This window comes from Suricata suricatta, chromosome 4, assembly GCF_006229205.1.
Source record: "Suricata suricatta isolate VVHF042 chromosome 4, meerkat_22Aug2017_6uvM2_HiC, whole genome shotgun sequence".
Classification (NCBI taxonomy): Eukaryota; Metazoa; Chordata; class Mammalia; order Carnivora; family Herpestidae; genus Suricata; species Suricata suricatta.
Genome location: NC_043703.1, coordinates 129,290,195 through 129,305,305, shown reverse-complemented (window position 1 = coordinate 129,305,305; position 15,111 = coordinate 129,290,195). Strand labels below are relative to the sequence as shown.

The window sequence follows — 15,111 nt, the reverse complement described above, 5'->3', positions numbered from 1 at the left end:
CAAGAGTGAGAGCAGGGGAGAAACAGATGGACACAGAATCTGAAACAGGCTCCAGGCTCTGATCTGTCAGCACAGAGACCAATGCGGGGCTTGAACTCAGGATCTGTGAGTTCATGACCTGAGCTGAAGTTGGACGCTTAACTGACTGAGCCACCCAGGCATGCCTCTCTTTATTTTAATATACTGTATATATTGAAGGTATACATGATGATTTGATATACATACACATACTGAAATGAGTACTACAGTCAGGCTTGTTCATCCCTCTTCCATTCTCACAGAAGCACACGATGTGGGTTTTCCAATTAGATAGCACATCACTACTCAGACATTTGTCTAACTATTCAAAGTATAAAATAGCAGGGACTTAAAAAAATAAGTACATAGTTGGACGTCAGTTGTGTTTAGAATTATTCATATAATTTATTTGCTGATGCTGGTCTTGTTTCCATTTTGAAGTTATGATTATTTTCACATTTCAGTTTTTAACTGAAGTTTTTTGAAGTATAGCACACATTCTGCAAAGGACAGAATCCTAAGCTCAATAAATTTGTAATACGAACACACTCATGTAACTAGCACCCAGATTGAAAAAAATAAAACATCGGGGCGCCTGGGTGGCTTAGTTGGTTAAGCGTCCGGCTTTGGCTCAGGGCATGATCTCACAGTTTGTGGGTTCAAGCCCTGTGTCGGGCTCTGTGCTGACAGCTACCTCACAGCCTGGAGCCTGCTTCAGATTCTGTGTCTCCCTCTCTCTCTGACCCTCCCCTGCTTGTGCTGTCTCTCTCTGTCTCTCAAAAATAAATACAAAACATTAAAAAAAATTTAAAAAACAATAAAACATCACTGGAGTCCTAGGAACCCCTTTTTATCCTCCTAAATCGCAACCCCACTTTTTGAAAGGTGCTGCGGTCCTGATGTCTGTAACTGCCGATTACTTGTGCGAGTTTAAAAGATTCACCCCTCCATAATCCATTCAGTTTCTTTGCTGTATGGTATTCCATTGTGTGAACATACTGCGGTTTACCCACGTGGTTATTTTCAGTTTGAGGGCTGTGAAGAACACTGTGAAAATTCCTCTTCGTGTGTGGTGGTGACCCTAGGTGTTCACTTCCGTCAGCTGTGTCCGTCCAGGAATGAGAACTTGCAGATCACAGAATACACCCGTATTCAGCCTTCGTCCATTCACTAGCCTTTTAATAACATTGCCCCCCGTTTGTTTTGTTTCAGAGCTCTTCCAGTGTTAGTGGACTCAGATGAGGTAAAATATATTTTTTGCCTATTTTCTTGGTGCTGTTATTTTCACAGAGTTAGAAATATGTTCCAGAAAGAAATTCTGAAAGTTGCTTTGTAAAACGATCACAAATGGAGCAGCCTGGAAGACCGCACTGATTGGTCAGTGGAGCTCCACACTTGATCTTAGCCAAAAGGCCAGAAGCGATTGTCAGTGAAACTCAAAGGGGCTCGATCCTCATTGAAGACAGGGGCAAGATACATGCTTGTTGGTATAAAGGAAGGGAGAATTCTTTCATGGATTCTGAGTCTGTGATTTTCTAACATGTATGTTGGTAGGAGTTTAGAATACTTTTAAGGTGGCAGTTTGTCTAAATCTCCTCTACTTGAGATATTTGGCTAAGGTATTCAATAGAGTTTCTATCTCATTTTCATTTACTAAGCAGGAAATTTGAATAGAGGATGTGGATTTGGGAAGGTTTGGAGGAGAAAAGTGAGTTATGGATCCATCCGGACATTGAAGGGTGGCCCAAGGCAAGAAGAAGTCTAAGTAGTAGGAATTAGAGGATGGGTCCTGGGAACTCCAGCCTCCAGGCAGGAGCAGCAGAGGGAAGTTAGTGGTAACTGAGCCATAATTTAGGTGGTGGCTGTAGAACAGGAGAGCAGCCGCCGCTCTGCTCACTGAAGGGAAGTCACTTCGGCCACAGCACGTTGATCCGACAGTAGTGGGAAGTTTTGAGGAGGCTGTCTTAGACACGCACCTGGCTACGAAGCTACTGAACTTCAGGATTTAGAACTCTACAGAAAGATACATGATGGAGAATTACTTTTTTTTATAGATGTAAAATATTTTATTTGTAAATGGTGATCTTCTAAATCTGTGTCCACAAATTCCAAAACCCTTAACACTCTGTATACTTCAAAAAATTCAATTTTTGGCAACATTAGGTACGGAGAATTACTTTTTAAAGGGCACTTAGAGTACTCATTTGATAAATAGTACAATTTCAAAATACATGACTTGTGTAAAGTGAGGCAAATCCATGGATGAACTGTGCCTGAGAAATCCACGTGAGCCCCTTCTCTGCCTCTCACTGGTAACTCTGAACTTGAAACGTTTTTCAGCTAGTAGGAAGTTAAAGTTTTCTGAACTTGTCAACAGATATTGACCAGACATAACTAGAAGTATAGATTATCCATTGTATATTTTCTGAATCTAGTACTTCTGTGTATATCATGAAATATACGTAGCTCCCCACAAAATTGTGACTGTGAAAGATTAGAGAATTTTGTTATGTTCTGGAAGGAGCATCAGCATTTGGAAGTATATCATCTTTTTTTTTTTTTCTTTTAAAGGAAATCATGACCAGATCTGAAATGGCAGAAAAAATGTTCTCTTCAGAAAAGATAATGTGATTGGAACCCATATAAATGAAACTCCGTTAATGGTGAAAGACTTCCTCGAGTCTGAAAGAGAGCTTTGTTTTGATCTAGTGCAACAAGTTTTTATTGCATTATCTTGGAAATCTGTGTATTAAAATTAAGAATTCAGGTGGTAGGAGGGTTCTGTAGCCCTTTTAAGCTACTCTTAAATGTCAGCTTAATGTCCATCAAATTGCCTGGATTTGGAAGTAATCTAAGAGAAGTATTATGATAAAGAAATATGCCCGAATGCTCTTAGTTGGGAGGAGGCAGGGATGTGGATTTGGGCTCTCTTTTCTCTGAAAAATATGACAATTCCAGATTTAAAAATATTTTTTATGTAAACACTTCTACCATTCTTCCACTCACTAACCTTTGGGGTAGATGATGTAATTCCTCTGACGTGTGGTAAAGAGGCAACTCCATCTCTTAGGTTTATAGTTACTAGATGCAATAATAATATTCTTTGACTTTTATACTGAAGTAATTTGATATTAAGTAAAACAACCTTAGAACATAAGCATGTTTGTATGGTTAGTTTTGGGGTGTGTGTGTGTGTGTGTGTGTGTGTGTGTCCCCGTATGGTCTACACAAGGTCCTTGTTCGTAAATATCACCATGCACATCATATCACAGAGTTGGGTCCTCTCTGAGCTCAGGGGAACACAAGTACACAGGAATAAGGTCTTGAGGGTCACTTCCAAGGATCTCCCCTCATTCAGGCCATGTGTTCACATGCTGCTGCTGAATCTGTGTCGGGCACGTGGTAGACACGTGGCCACATGGGGAGTCCTTCTCCCCTCAAGCTGGCAGATTCTTCACCAGTGAACCTTACAGACACTAGAACATCCTTTACATAATCTTGGTTTATTTGATTTTCTAATGAAACATATATTTACCTGTACAGTACATCACTGTTAATCTTATTAATTTCATGACCATTGACCATGTTTTATACATCATTTTGTTATATATTACATGTGTAATGTATGATTTGAAATTTTTTATGTTTTAATATGCAGAACATTTCTTTTTAATGCAGAACATTCTAAACTTGAAAGGTAGTTGAATGTAGTATGATGGAAATGTGAATGTTTGGCTGCTTTCATGACCAAAGATACAGGGCTCGTGGACATATAGGATGGGAATTAGTTAGAATTTTGTGTATCTTTCTTTGAAGAAGTTCTAACCATGTGAATTGAGAATGGCTTCAGAGAACTTTGAGAAGCACTTAAAGTCTTAACCAGTAGAAACACTTAAATATAACTTATTTTTTTTTATTATAAAGCCATAAAATTTTTTTTCTTTCAAAAGCCTCCCTTTTCAATTTACTTCTCATTTACTCATTTCATAGGGATTAGTAAGAAAGATCTCTAGGAGTAATATCTATTGAGACACTTTCAGATTTATTTTCGATAGGGAACACTGAACCGTTTGGGACATGCTTCCTGGGAAAAGAGTGTCCAACAGTGTGGGTCCCGTGCCTTTTTTTTCTGTTTCTGACGTGAATATGGGCCCCTACCTACTACGTTTCCCAGCATTGTGTCCCTTCTGGTTTTGCTGTTTTAGCCCGGGCCCACTTGCTGCAGGGCTGGAGGCGACCCTGCCTTCTCGGTCCCAACGTTTTTGTCTAATACCACCCCCAGATTTATAGGCAGACCCCCAACTCATCATACGACTCCAGTTAAATTTTGAAATGCAGGGTCCTGGGCTTCCAGTCGGCAGGAACTGCAGATGTGGGGGAGCAGGAGTGGGCGTCCGAGGGTGTGGTAACAAGGGAGACCGCCTCTGGCATAACCTTGGGAAGTTGGTGGGGGAAACACTGCTTTGTGCAGCTGCAGAGAGAAAAGATGCGAAGTGTACAGCTCAGCGACAGGCTGACATGCAGACTTCCTTCATCTTCGCGAGAAAGCAGGATTCTCTCCTGACCACCTTATCAGAAATGGTTTTCAGAGGGCATATACTCTTGTCACGTGCAATGACAATTGTGTCCTCAGTGGGTGTTTAATGATCTAGATTTGAGTATCCTGTGGAGGGCCCTCTGGTCCTGTAAACAAGGGTGCCCTGGGGCTGCAGCTGTAGTTCACGTGAAGGGCCCTGCGGAGAAGTTAGGGCCGGGGCCACAGCTCCTCATCCCCGCTTCTGCTCCAGGTGGTCAGGGACTGGTCGTCAGAGTTTTGGAAGCGATGTATCAGACCAGTGTATTTCTGGGGAGGCCAATAAGATGAAAGGATCTGAGGATGAGTCCCGTTTTATGTGTTTCTAGACAAAGTGCTTCCATGTTCTTATGCAAGTCATGTTAGATTTATATGATGTGTGAAATTTGCCTCAAAGAGAATTTTCATGATTTGAGTTAGATTAGGATTTAATTATCTGCTTTAAAGGATAGTTCATTTATTTCAAAAATAAGGAAAAATAAATGAATATGTGAATTGCTAAGCCTGAGAGATGATGTTTCATTATGTTTCCTGAAAGAAAATAATTATTAAATCTTTCATATCCTCTAGAGAAAACCAACTTTTCTCTGTGATACAGTAAATCATGTTTGCACTACTATAATGTCAAGACTGAGAGTATAAAAAATGTACATATAAGATTGATTTTTGTATCTTTTTTTAAAAAGAGTTTGAGGTGCCCAACTGGCTCAGTCAGTAAAACATGCTACTCTTGATCTTGGGGTCGTGAGTTCGAGTCCCACACTGGGAGCAGAGTTTCTTTTAAAAATAAATAAATAAATAAAAGGGGTTCGAGTCTATTGCACTAAGCTTTACAAGCTTTCCATGACTTATGTAAAGTGGACAGATGTCGTGCTAGATTTAATAATCACTAGGGTTTTTGGTACTTGTGTCTTGTACGACCAACAGCATGCATTCAGCAATACAGAACCCAGGCCTTACACTTGTAAGAAAGAAGTTTAACACACTGGGTGAAGTTCTGCACACGCGGGTGTACATAAGTGACAAAAGTAGGATTCAGTACTGTGTTAAGAAACTAGGAAAACGTGTGTTTCAGGAGAAAAATCTAGGGGTTTGAAAAGTTATATTTTTCTATTTAAAACGGTTAAATTATTGTATAATTTGGAAGAAGTTGCTTTGAATGTAGAACAAAACCGTTTCAAAGATTTTTGTTTAAAAACGTTGATGCATTTTTGTGCCTTAATATTTGTTCCGACTTTTAATAAAATGCTTTCTGAAAGTCTGAATGATTGATTCTAGTATCTATTACTGCTAGATGACATATATAAATCTTCAGGAAATAAGACCCAAACAGATGGCAGGGCATAAACAAAGTCTTAAAAAATAAAAAGGAGATACAACTAATTAACAAATATGGAAAAGTGTTCAACCTCAGGAATGATCTGAGAAAAGCAGAATGAAAGATAGGGCTAATTTTTTTAATTAACAAAGCTATACAAATATATTTATAAAACCTGTTTCATCTTTCAAAGTCTGATGAACAACTCATTAATGATAGTAATGTAATTGATTCAGTCTTTGGAAAAAAGTTCAGTGTGTGTATAACCTTTCAATGCTGCCAATTCTGGTGATATTTTTAAAAATTCAAATTATAGGGGCTCCTGGGTGGCTCAGTCAGTTAAGTGTCCAACTTTGGCTCAGGTCGTGATCTCACAGTTCATGAGTTCAGGCCAGGCCCCACGACTGAGCTGTCAGCTCAGGGCCTGGAGCCTGCTTTGGATTCTGTGTCTTCCTCTCTCTCTGCCCTCCCCCACTCACATTCTGTCTCAAAAATGAATAAACTAAAAAAAAATTTTAATAAAAAATTCAAATTATAGAATAAGGCTTCACAAAAATGTTGATTATAGCATTTTTTTTTCCAACATTTTAGAAGGTTAAGACAAAAAGAAGTTTATTTCTTGGTCATGCCACATGGGCCTGGAGGTGGGCGGGGCAAGCTTCCTCCACCGTCCCCTCAGGGACCCAAAGTTTACCTCCGTCTCCTGAGTCCTCCAGCTCCTACGGCCTGTCATCTGCACTCAGCCAGCAGGAGAAAGGACAGCCTGGGAAGCTTTGTGGGGGGCGAAACCCGGAAGTGGCTCATCACTTTGGCCAACAGCCACACAGCCACACAAACTGCCAGGCGTCTGAGAAACAGCAGCCCCACGCCTGCCTGCTCCTCTTTGGGTGGACGGCTTTGGGTGGACGGCCAGTGGCTTCTGCCGAAGATCACTTGGGAGCAGTGGAGAGGGGAGACAAAGCCTGCCTTTCTATTTTCTAATGTAAACAGATGGAGAAATACGTAGAAAGTGATGGTCCACAGGTAAGTTTCATATCAGAAAATCTAGAAGCAAGCATGGTCTCAGATCATAGCTTCATCCATTAATCAATACAAACCATCCTGCCCCAAGTAAATGTAATGTGGAGAATATTCCTGGAAATTCTCCCAGCCTTGGGGGTGGCCAAGATGAGTATGCCCCGAGGAAAAGCAGGCCTGTTGTAATGACTGCTGACCGCTTAGGGAGGGCTGGGAGTGTCACACTGGCGGGCTCTGTTAACCACTGTGGTCTCAGCAGCCATGAGGTAGGTCTAGCCAGCGGTTTTAGGAGAAAACGGACTCAGTGTGGCCAGAAAACTTGCCCGAAGTCACCCTGCTGGCAAGTGGAAGGCTAGCCCAACACTGCTAGGAATCACCTTGAAGGGTTTCTGCAAAGTCCTGGGCAGAGAGGGGGTCCATGTTTGCTCGCTTGGGGATTAAGGTCCTGAATCTAGAGTGCCTGGTGCTCAGGCCTTCATCATACAGTGAAGTTACACAGAATGCATCAGCGATGGTCCTAGGTGCTACTGAGACCCGGCTGAAATAAACTCCCCCACATGAAATTGAAATTCTAAGAGGTATTTGTATGTGTTCAAGTTTCCCAGGCAAGTTAGGCCCCTTAAGTGATAGTGGATTTGCAGCTAAATTCCCATTAACATAAGCTCATACGATACTGAAATCAGACGTAAGTACTTCCTTTAAGTCATTGTGGAAAAGCAGTAAGAAACTGCAGTGGGAGTCTATCTACAGAGAAATTTACAAGCTATCCAGCAGATGGTGCCAAAGTAATATCTTTCAAGAGTTCTGGTCTGTAATTCGTGCCTTTAAATTTTTCTTTAATTAAGTTACCAAATGCCATTGGACAAATTTAGAGATGAAATATGAAACTTTTTAAAAATCCAGTAAGGGTTTTATTATATTAGGTTTCCCTTCCACAGATATTTCAGAAATGTCGAGGTAGGTTTTCTGTTTCTTACCTGTGATGTGTTTTGCCCAGCACCTCTGGACACTCAGCTTCAGGATCTTGATAAAGTTATTCACTTTATAAGTGTTCAATCTGGGGGCACCTGGGTGGCTCAGTCAATTAAGCATACGACTTAGGCTCAGGTCATGATCTCACGATTTGTGGGTTTGATCCCCACATCAGGCTCTGTGCTGACATTTTGGAGCCTACATGGAGCCTGCTTCAGATACTGTCTCCCTTTCTCTCTGTCCCTCCCCACTTGTGCTCTGTCTCCCTCCCTCTCTTACAAAAATAAACATTAAAAAGTTTTTTCTTGTTTTAATTTGTTCAGTCTGATTACCCCAAGTAGAATGATAGTTCTGCTCTTTAAAACCACTATGGGGCACCTGGGTGGCTCAGTCGGTTGAATGTCTGACTTCGGCTCAGGTCATGATCCCACGGTTTGTGGGTTCAAGTCCCACATCGGGCTCTGTGCTGACAGCTCAGAGCCTGGAGCCTGCTTAACATCCTGTGTCTCCCTCTCTGCCCCTCCCCTGCTCATGCTCTGTGTCTCTGTCTCTCAAAAATAAACAAACATTAAAGGAAAAAATTTTCAACCCCTATGATCTGTAAAAAACAAAACAAGAAAACCCACCACTTAGCTACTAATGAAGTTCTCCTTCCTTAAAAAAAAAAAAAAAAGTATACAAAGAGCACTACCATCCCAGGAAAACAGTTATCATTTTGGAATATTTCCAGTTCTCTCAGAATTAGAACTTGGGGGGCGCCTAGGGGGCTCAGTTGGTTAAGCGTCTAACTCTTGATTGTGACTCAGGTCATGATCTCATCATTCCTGAGTTTGAGGCCCATGTCAGGCTCTATGCTGACAGCATGGAGCCTGCTTGGGCTTCTCTTTCTCCCTCTCTCTCTGTCTCTCCCCTGCTCGCGCACTCTGGTGTGCTTTCTCTCTCTCAAAATAAATACATAAACGTAAAAAAAAGAATTCGAACTTGGCAGCTGGAAGGTGGAAGGGGCCGCTGAGATCATTTCATGGGTGAGAAAGCGGGGAACCAGGAAATCTTCATTGACTCCAGATCCTCAGGCTAGAACTGAAGCCTGTCTCCTCATTTGTTCTCACTTCTGGATCCCTGGAGTCAGAGGGAGGTTAGTGCCCTGGGAGGCTCAAACCGCATATCAAAACTTGAAATACACTGTCTGTGTTTTGGTGATCCCTGGCTACATCATTTTATACGACTGTTGTCTTTCATTCCAGCCTCCAGATTCTGTCTCTACAATACATAGTTGTAATTCTGATTCTCTGCTGCTTAATTTGGGGCATCATGGAGTCCAGAGAATTAGTGAGTATCTATTCTAGTTTCAGCACTACTAAAAATAAAATATTCCATAAATGTTATCTTTCCCTTTTTTTAAAAAAAGAAAGTTTGACCATTAGTGTATCTGCATCCAAAGGATTATTATTAGACATTCCTATTAAGGGAATGAATGACCTAGCCTTTTCACTATGAAATTGCTTTTTAAATAATGAATTGTATTATAATTCATATACTAGTATTTGTGGATTTCAAGTTTTGATCATGGAGAAGTACCTTCTATTGGGCCAAACTTCCCCACAAATTAACAACTCTGGACAAAATTTAAATAAGAACTACTTGAAGACACTGGAGACAGGCAGAAGGCAGGGAGACGTAGGAAAGGCCTCGACACTTGGATGAAGGGAAGTGATTTCCCCCATGTTTTACGGCTTTTACACTGATAGCAGGCCACTGGTCTTGCCAGATAGAGTAAATCCAGACACAAACCCTGCTCTTTTACTTGCTGAATTGGAAGAAGACAAAGATTAGAAGAACCGCAGCAGCTGGAAAGCAAAAGAATTACCGAAAGAGAGAAACGAAGAAGGCGAGCACCACGTCCTGTGTATAAATACCTCACGGATTACTGGCTCATCCTGTACTCTGCGTGTTGGGGACAGACTCCGTGCAGCCCGGCCAGTGCTAAGAGAGTGGAGCTGAGCTTTCTGCTACCAGCAGAGACTGAAGTTTGACTTGTGTCAAACCGCTTGCTTAAGAAAATGACCTGTGGGTGACATCAGAGATAATGAGGAGCTAAGGACCTCTGAAACTTTGTCCCTCCATAAAAACAATGAAAAACTTGTTTAAAAACTTTCAAAATCAACTTTCAGAACTCTGTAAATTAACCAGTCTTGCAGCAACCTAAGGAGCATTTACTGCAGAATAATGCCTGAATTTCAGTAAGAAGACAAGGTTTCCTATCATCTATCTGCTCCACTCTCCTACTCTGTTTCCCGGCTCAGCAGCTGCCTTCAAAATTCAGGGCCCACATTCCTAATACTATAGGGAACAGATGGAGCTGGAGACCTTTCAAAATCTCATTTCCAAAAAAAATGAGATTATTCTTTGATTAATCTAGTGGTTCCTTGGAATTCACCACAAGAAAGGCGTTCCTTTATTTGACCTGGGCTAGTGTTAAAAGCCTCTTCCTTGGGAATATTTGTTAAAAAGCATTTGCAGTCAGGTGTTTTAATGTAGTTGCCCGAGGCAGTAAATAACAATGAAGCAAATAACAGACTAACTGAAATCCTCAAAAGTAAAACCCAGAGAAAAGCTCCAATGTATTTCTGTATTTCCAATCTATAAGGCCATGTGCATATACACGGCTTTGCTGAGCAAAGACTGCAAGCAGGAAGAGAAGGCTAAGGCAGACTGGTAAATTGGCTGGATGAGTGTTGAAGATGTGCCTCCTCGTACGTACAAGCACCTTGACAAAGACTGGGGGATTTACTGGTCCCAAGAATTTAAAGAAAACTATGTCTAATAATTAGCTGACCGCCAGATGACTGAGAGACTTTAGTGACCCTGTATTACAAAAACTACAAATGTTACAGAATTAGTTCAGAGAAGTCACTAAACAAGCAAACATTAAAACAAGCAGCAACAACAAACTCTGGAGAGAGGATAAAATCTGATTTCCAGAATGTCACATTACTTAAAAAGTCCAGCTTTCACCAAAATAATTATGACACAAGCAAAGAAGTAAGGGGGGAAAAAGCAATCAATATAAAATGTTCTTGAGGGGTGCCTGGGTGGCTGAGTTGGTTGAGCATCTGACTTCAGCTCAGATCATGATCTCATGGTTTGTGGGTTCAAGTCCTATGACAGGCTCTGTGCTGACAGCTCAGAGCCTGGAGCCTGCTTTGGATTCTGGGTCTCCCTCTCTCTCTGCCCCTCCCCTGCTTGCACTCTGTCTCTGTCTCTGTCTCTCTCAAAAATAAATAAACATTAAAAAATTAAAAAAAAATAAAAATAAAATGTTCTTGAGAAGGACAAGATATTGTACTTGGTAGACAAGAACTTTAAATCAGCTTTTAAATATCTTCAATAATTTAAAGGAACGATGTCAAAAGAACTAAATAAAGTATGAGAACAATATCTCACCAAATAGAGAATATCAGTAAGGAGATAGCAATTATAAAAAAATAAGCCAAATAGAACGTACATAGAAATACTCTTCTGTTGAAATGTACAGGGGCACCTGGGTGGTTCAGTCAGTTAAGTGCCCACTTCAGCTGAGGTCATGATCTTGCAGTTTGTGGGTTCGAGCCCCGCAGTGCCCTGTGCTGACAGCTCAGAGCCTGCAGCCTGCTTCAGATTCTGTGTCTCCCTCTCCCTCTGCCTCTCTCCTACTTGTGCTCTGTCTCTTTCTCTCTCAAAAATAAATAAAAACATTAAACAAAAATTTAAAAAGAAAATTACAATAACTGAAATGAAAAATTTATTAGAGAGGCTCAATAGCAGTTGTAAGCAGACAGAATAATTAATCAGTGAACTTGAACATAGGTCAACTGAGATTATTCAGTCTGAGGAATAAAAAGTAAACAGAAAAAAAGAAAAATGCACACAGCTTCAGAGATACGTGGATCAACCATATCAATAATGCATAATGGGGAAATCTGAAAGTAGGAAAGAGGCAGAAGGAATATTTGAAGAAATGACAGCTGGAAACTCCCAAATTTGACAAAAAGCATTAATCTATACCATCAGAAAGATCAACAAACTCCAAGCGGTATGAACTCATACAGCTCCATACTGAAATACATCATAATCAAATTATCAAAAGATTAAGAATTTTGAAAGCAACAAGGAAGAAGTGACTCATCACATACAAGAGATAGTAACATTAAGAACTGATTTTTCATCAGAAAACATGGGGACTAGAAGGCAATGGGATGACATAGTCAAAGTACTGAAAGGAGGGGAAAAAAACCTGTCAACCAAGAATTCAGTATCCAGGCAAACTATTCAGAAAAAATGAAGGAAAAATAAAGACACTCCCAGATAACACCAGAATTACTTGCTAACAGTACTGCCCTATAAGAAATACTAAAGGGAGTCCTTCATGGTGAAATGAAATACTACTAAACAGTAATTTGAATCCACATGAAGCAATAAATAATACCAGTAAAGGTAATTATGTAGGTAACTATGAAAGACAGAATTAATCTACTTTTTGTTTGTAACCCCTTTCCATATTATCGTTTCAAAGAAGAAACTTCTGGCACACTTCCTCAATGTAGTGTGAAAGTGTGATATAGCACCTCACACAGTACCCTGAGTTGGCACTCAAATAAATATGTGTAGAGTGAATTTGACCATCATTGCTCCTCTTCTAGATCATCTCCCACTTCTGTTCCTACTCTGTTATCCTGGGTCAGGCTAACATGCTGGGTTTTATTCCTAAGGCCCTTTGTAGGTATTCAGTGGGAGGTGACGACATTTAGAATCACAGATGTGGGGTGAAGGTGGGAAAGGGAGAGAAACAGAGCCGAAGAAGCCAACAGGCAAAATAAGCACATGGAAACCCCATAGGGCAAGCAACAAGGTGTGGGGCACCACGAGGGACCCAGAGAACCCTACAGGACAGCTTTGGGATGACTGATTCAGACTGGGTACTGCTTCTGACTGGGTGTGAACCAGACTGCTATAGCAAAATTTCCTGTCTTGTTTTGCATTCCCATGCAGGGAACAAGTGTATCAGCAAAAGCACTGATCCCAGTAGATGGCAATTGATTCTGTCAAAAAACTTTACAAACATTGGGGCGCCTGGGTGGCTCAGTCAGTTAAGCATCCAGCTTCAGCCCAGGTAACGATCTCATGATTCATGAGCTCAAGTCCTGCATTGGGCTTGCTGCTGTCAGCATGGAGCCTGCTTTGGACCCTCTGTCCCCTTCTCAGTCCCTCCCCCGCTCATTCCCTCTCTCTCTCAAAAAAAAAACAAATAAACTTTAAAAAAAAGCTTTACAAATATTTTCGTTAGATGTGTAGACATCCCCCCATCCCTGACATTCTGGAATATTCTCTTGAAAACTATAGAGGAAAGAGAAGAGGTAATATAGAGGATAGACTCATTTTGTTCAAGTCAAGGGTTGATTTTTGTAGCTGCGTATAGGACACTTGGCTTATTTTCACAGTCTGCTTTCAGACAGCCCTGATGGGTTCTGGGCTATTGGGGGCAGGGTGGGGGGAGTCTGCTTTGATCACTGTGGATCAAGGGCAGTTAGGGACAGAGAAGGAGCAGTAACTGCTGGTGCAGTAGGACCTTAAAAGATTAATTCACACAGCCACCAGAGAACTCATGGAAGGTGGCCATAGGACAAGGGCAACAAACAGAAATTAGTAAAGACAGGGGAAAATCCCTGTTAAAATTTAGAGGTGCTTGAAAAATAAGAAAAGAAAAGAAAAACAGAAAAAATTCTGGTACCATAACTAAAATTCCTGAAATCCTATGCTCTTGTATTTAAGTGAAAAGGTGGAAGGCCATCTGTGCTGGGAAACCGCACAGCTCTGGGAGGGGCCTGGAGATTACATACCTTGGGCAAGTCACTCAACCATGCCCAGATTCGGCTTTATGAATCCACACAGCGGGCAGGAGAAGAAAAAGGAATGCCTGCTTACCTCTGCCAACGTCTGGTTCCCACTGCACAGCCAGAAGAGGGCCGACAAGTTTTGGCCTGCCACGGGAGGTCACCATGTAAACACAAGGTAGGATAAAACACATACTAAACATGGCCACAGCGGCCAGAGCCAAATCTTTCATTAGTGGGGAGAGAGGGTTAAGTGAAGGGAGCCCGGGGGAACACAGGCTTTGGCATCGTATGGCATCAATAGCGAATACATGAGACACTGGGGCAGAAAACTACAATTTCCACAGGCTTCCTGGGACTGGACTGCTGCCACCTGGTCCCCTCTACCTGGACTGGGAGAAGCAATTTGTTACCGTGCTCTCCAAGATTTAACCAGGAATGCAGAATAAGATCACAGGGGCCCGGCTCTACTTCCTGAGGCAGGAAGGTGGAGGGAGAAGCCCAGTAGGATTTCTGGGATAAGGAAGGCTCAGATGGCCAGCGTGCCCCATGCCCTGGCTTCCCCGGGAGGGGGGTGGGGCTCCAACTCTCTTTTCTGCCTTCCAGGGGGACACAGCTCTTGCTTCCAGACTGCAGTCTTCTTAGTTCCATTCCTTCGGCTGTCAGTGGGCTCTGCTAAGTGAAATGCACAAAAGGAAAAATAGATTTGAGGCTTGGCCAGACTTGGTGTGCACCATGACATCTGCAGTGTTGCCTTCTGAAAGCATTCTTCCAGCAAGAACTTAAATAATGTTTTCCAGGAGCCTGGGGCTGAGGCCATCTGGTTCCCCCCACCGCTCCCTGGATGCAGGGGACTTCAGACCACTAACTTCTGCCCTTCCCAGGGGGGTTTCCCACCGACTTCAGCAAAGCATCCAATGTTCTGATAACCTGGCCTCGGTTTAAAGGAGTTTCTCCTTCGGTCGGGGGTGGGGAGGATATCAATTAGGAGGACTGTAGATTCTTGGTCACCGTGCATGTGTGTTCTTGTTCCCCACTAGCATGATTTAGGACACTCTCCACTCAGATGGAGAACTTAGCCCAAGTTTATGAAGCCCATCTCCCTCCCGGCTGGTCCTGAAGGCGGTGCAGGAGGGTCTTCGTGAGTGGGCTGCGAAGTGGGGCAGAGCTGGATGGGCAGCTGAGGCTCCCGTTCGCCTCAGTCTCCCCAGCGGGGCAAGGGGGTGGTCGGGGGACCCCGCCCAGGGCGGGGGTGGGGGTCACGGCCCGGCGCGCGCGTGGGACACACTGGCCGCGAGGCCCTCCGGATGCCCGCGCTCGTCCTCGGCGTCGCGCCCGGCCTC

The 15,111-nt window shown here is 42.4% G+C and overlaps 1 protein-coding gene and 1 long non-coding RNA gene across 7 annotated transcripts in view; both read left to right on the top strand.

The window, feature by feature from the left end:
* The window catches only part of TMEM87B (transmembrane protein 87B), a 45,336-nt gene extending 42,161 nt beyond the window's left edge, over positions 1 to 3,175 (top strand). For all 5 annotated transcript variants that reach the window (XM_029937815.1, XM_029937814.1, XM_029937811.1 and 2 more), the window contains 2 exons: positions 1,231 to 1,261; positions 2,590 to 3,175. In XM_029937815.1, the coding sequence (XP_029793675.1) occupies positions 1,231 to 1,261; positions 2,590 to 2,649 (91 nt within the window). In that variant the 3' untranslated portion in view covers positions 2,650 to 3,175. The remainder of the gene's footprint in view (positions 1 to 1,230; positions 1,262 to 2,589) is intronic.
* Positions 3,176 to 8,802: 5,627 nt separating this feature from the next.
* Positions 8,803 to 14,702, top strand: LOC115289094. Of its 2 annotated transcripts, XR_003907374.1 has the most exons (5): positions 8,803 to 9,033; positions 9,143 to 9,227; positions 12,927 to 13,047; positions 13,707 to 13,946; positions 14,375 to 14,702. It is a non-coding gene; the product is annotated as an uncharacterized LOC115289094 (long non-coding RNA). The 2 variants fall into 2 exon arrangements; XR_003907373.1 differs by lacking the exon at positions 12,927 to 13,047.
* Positions 14,703 to 15,111: the final 409 nt, after the last annotated feature.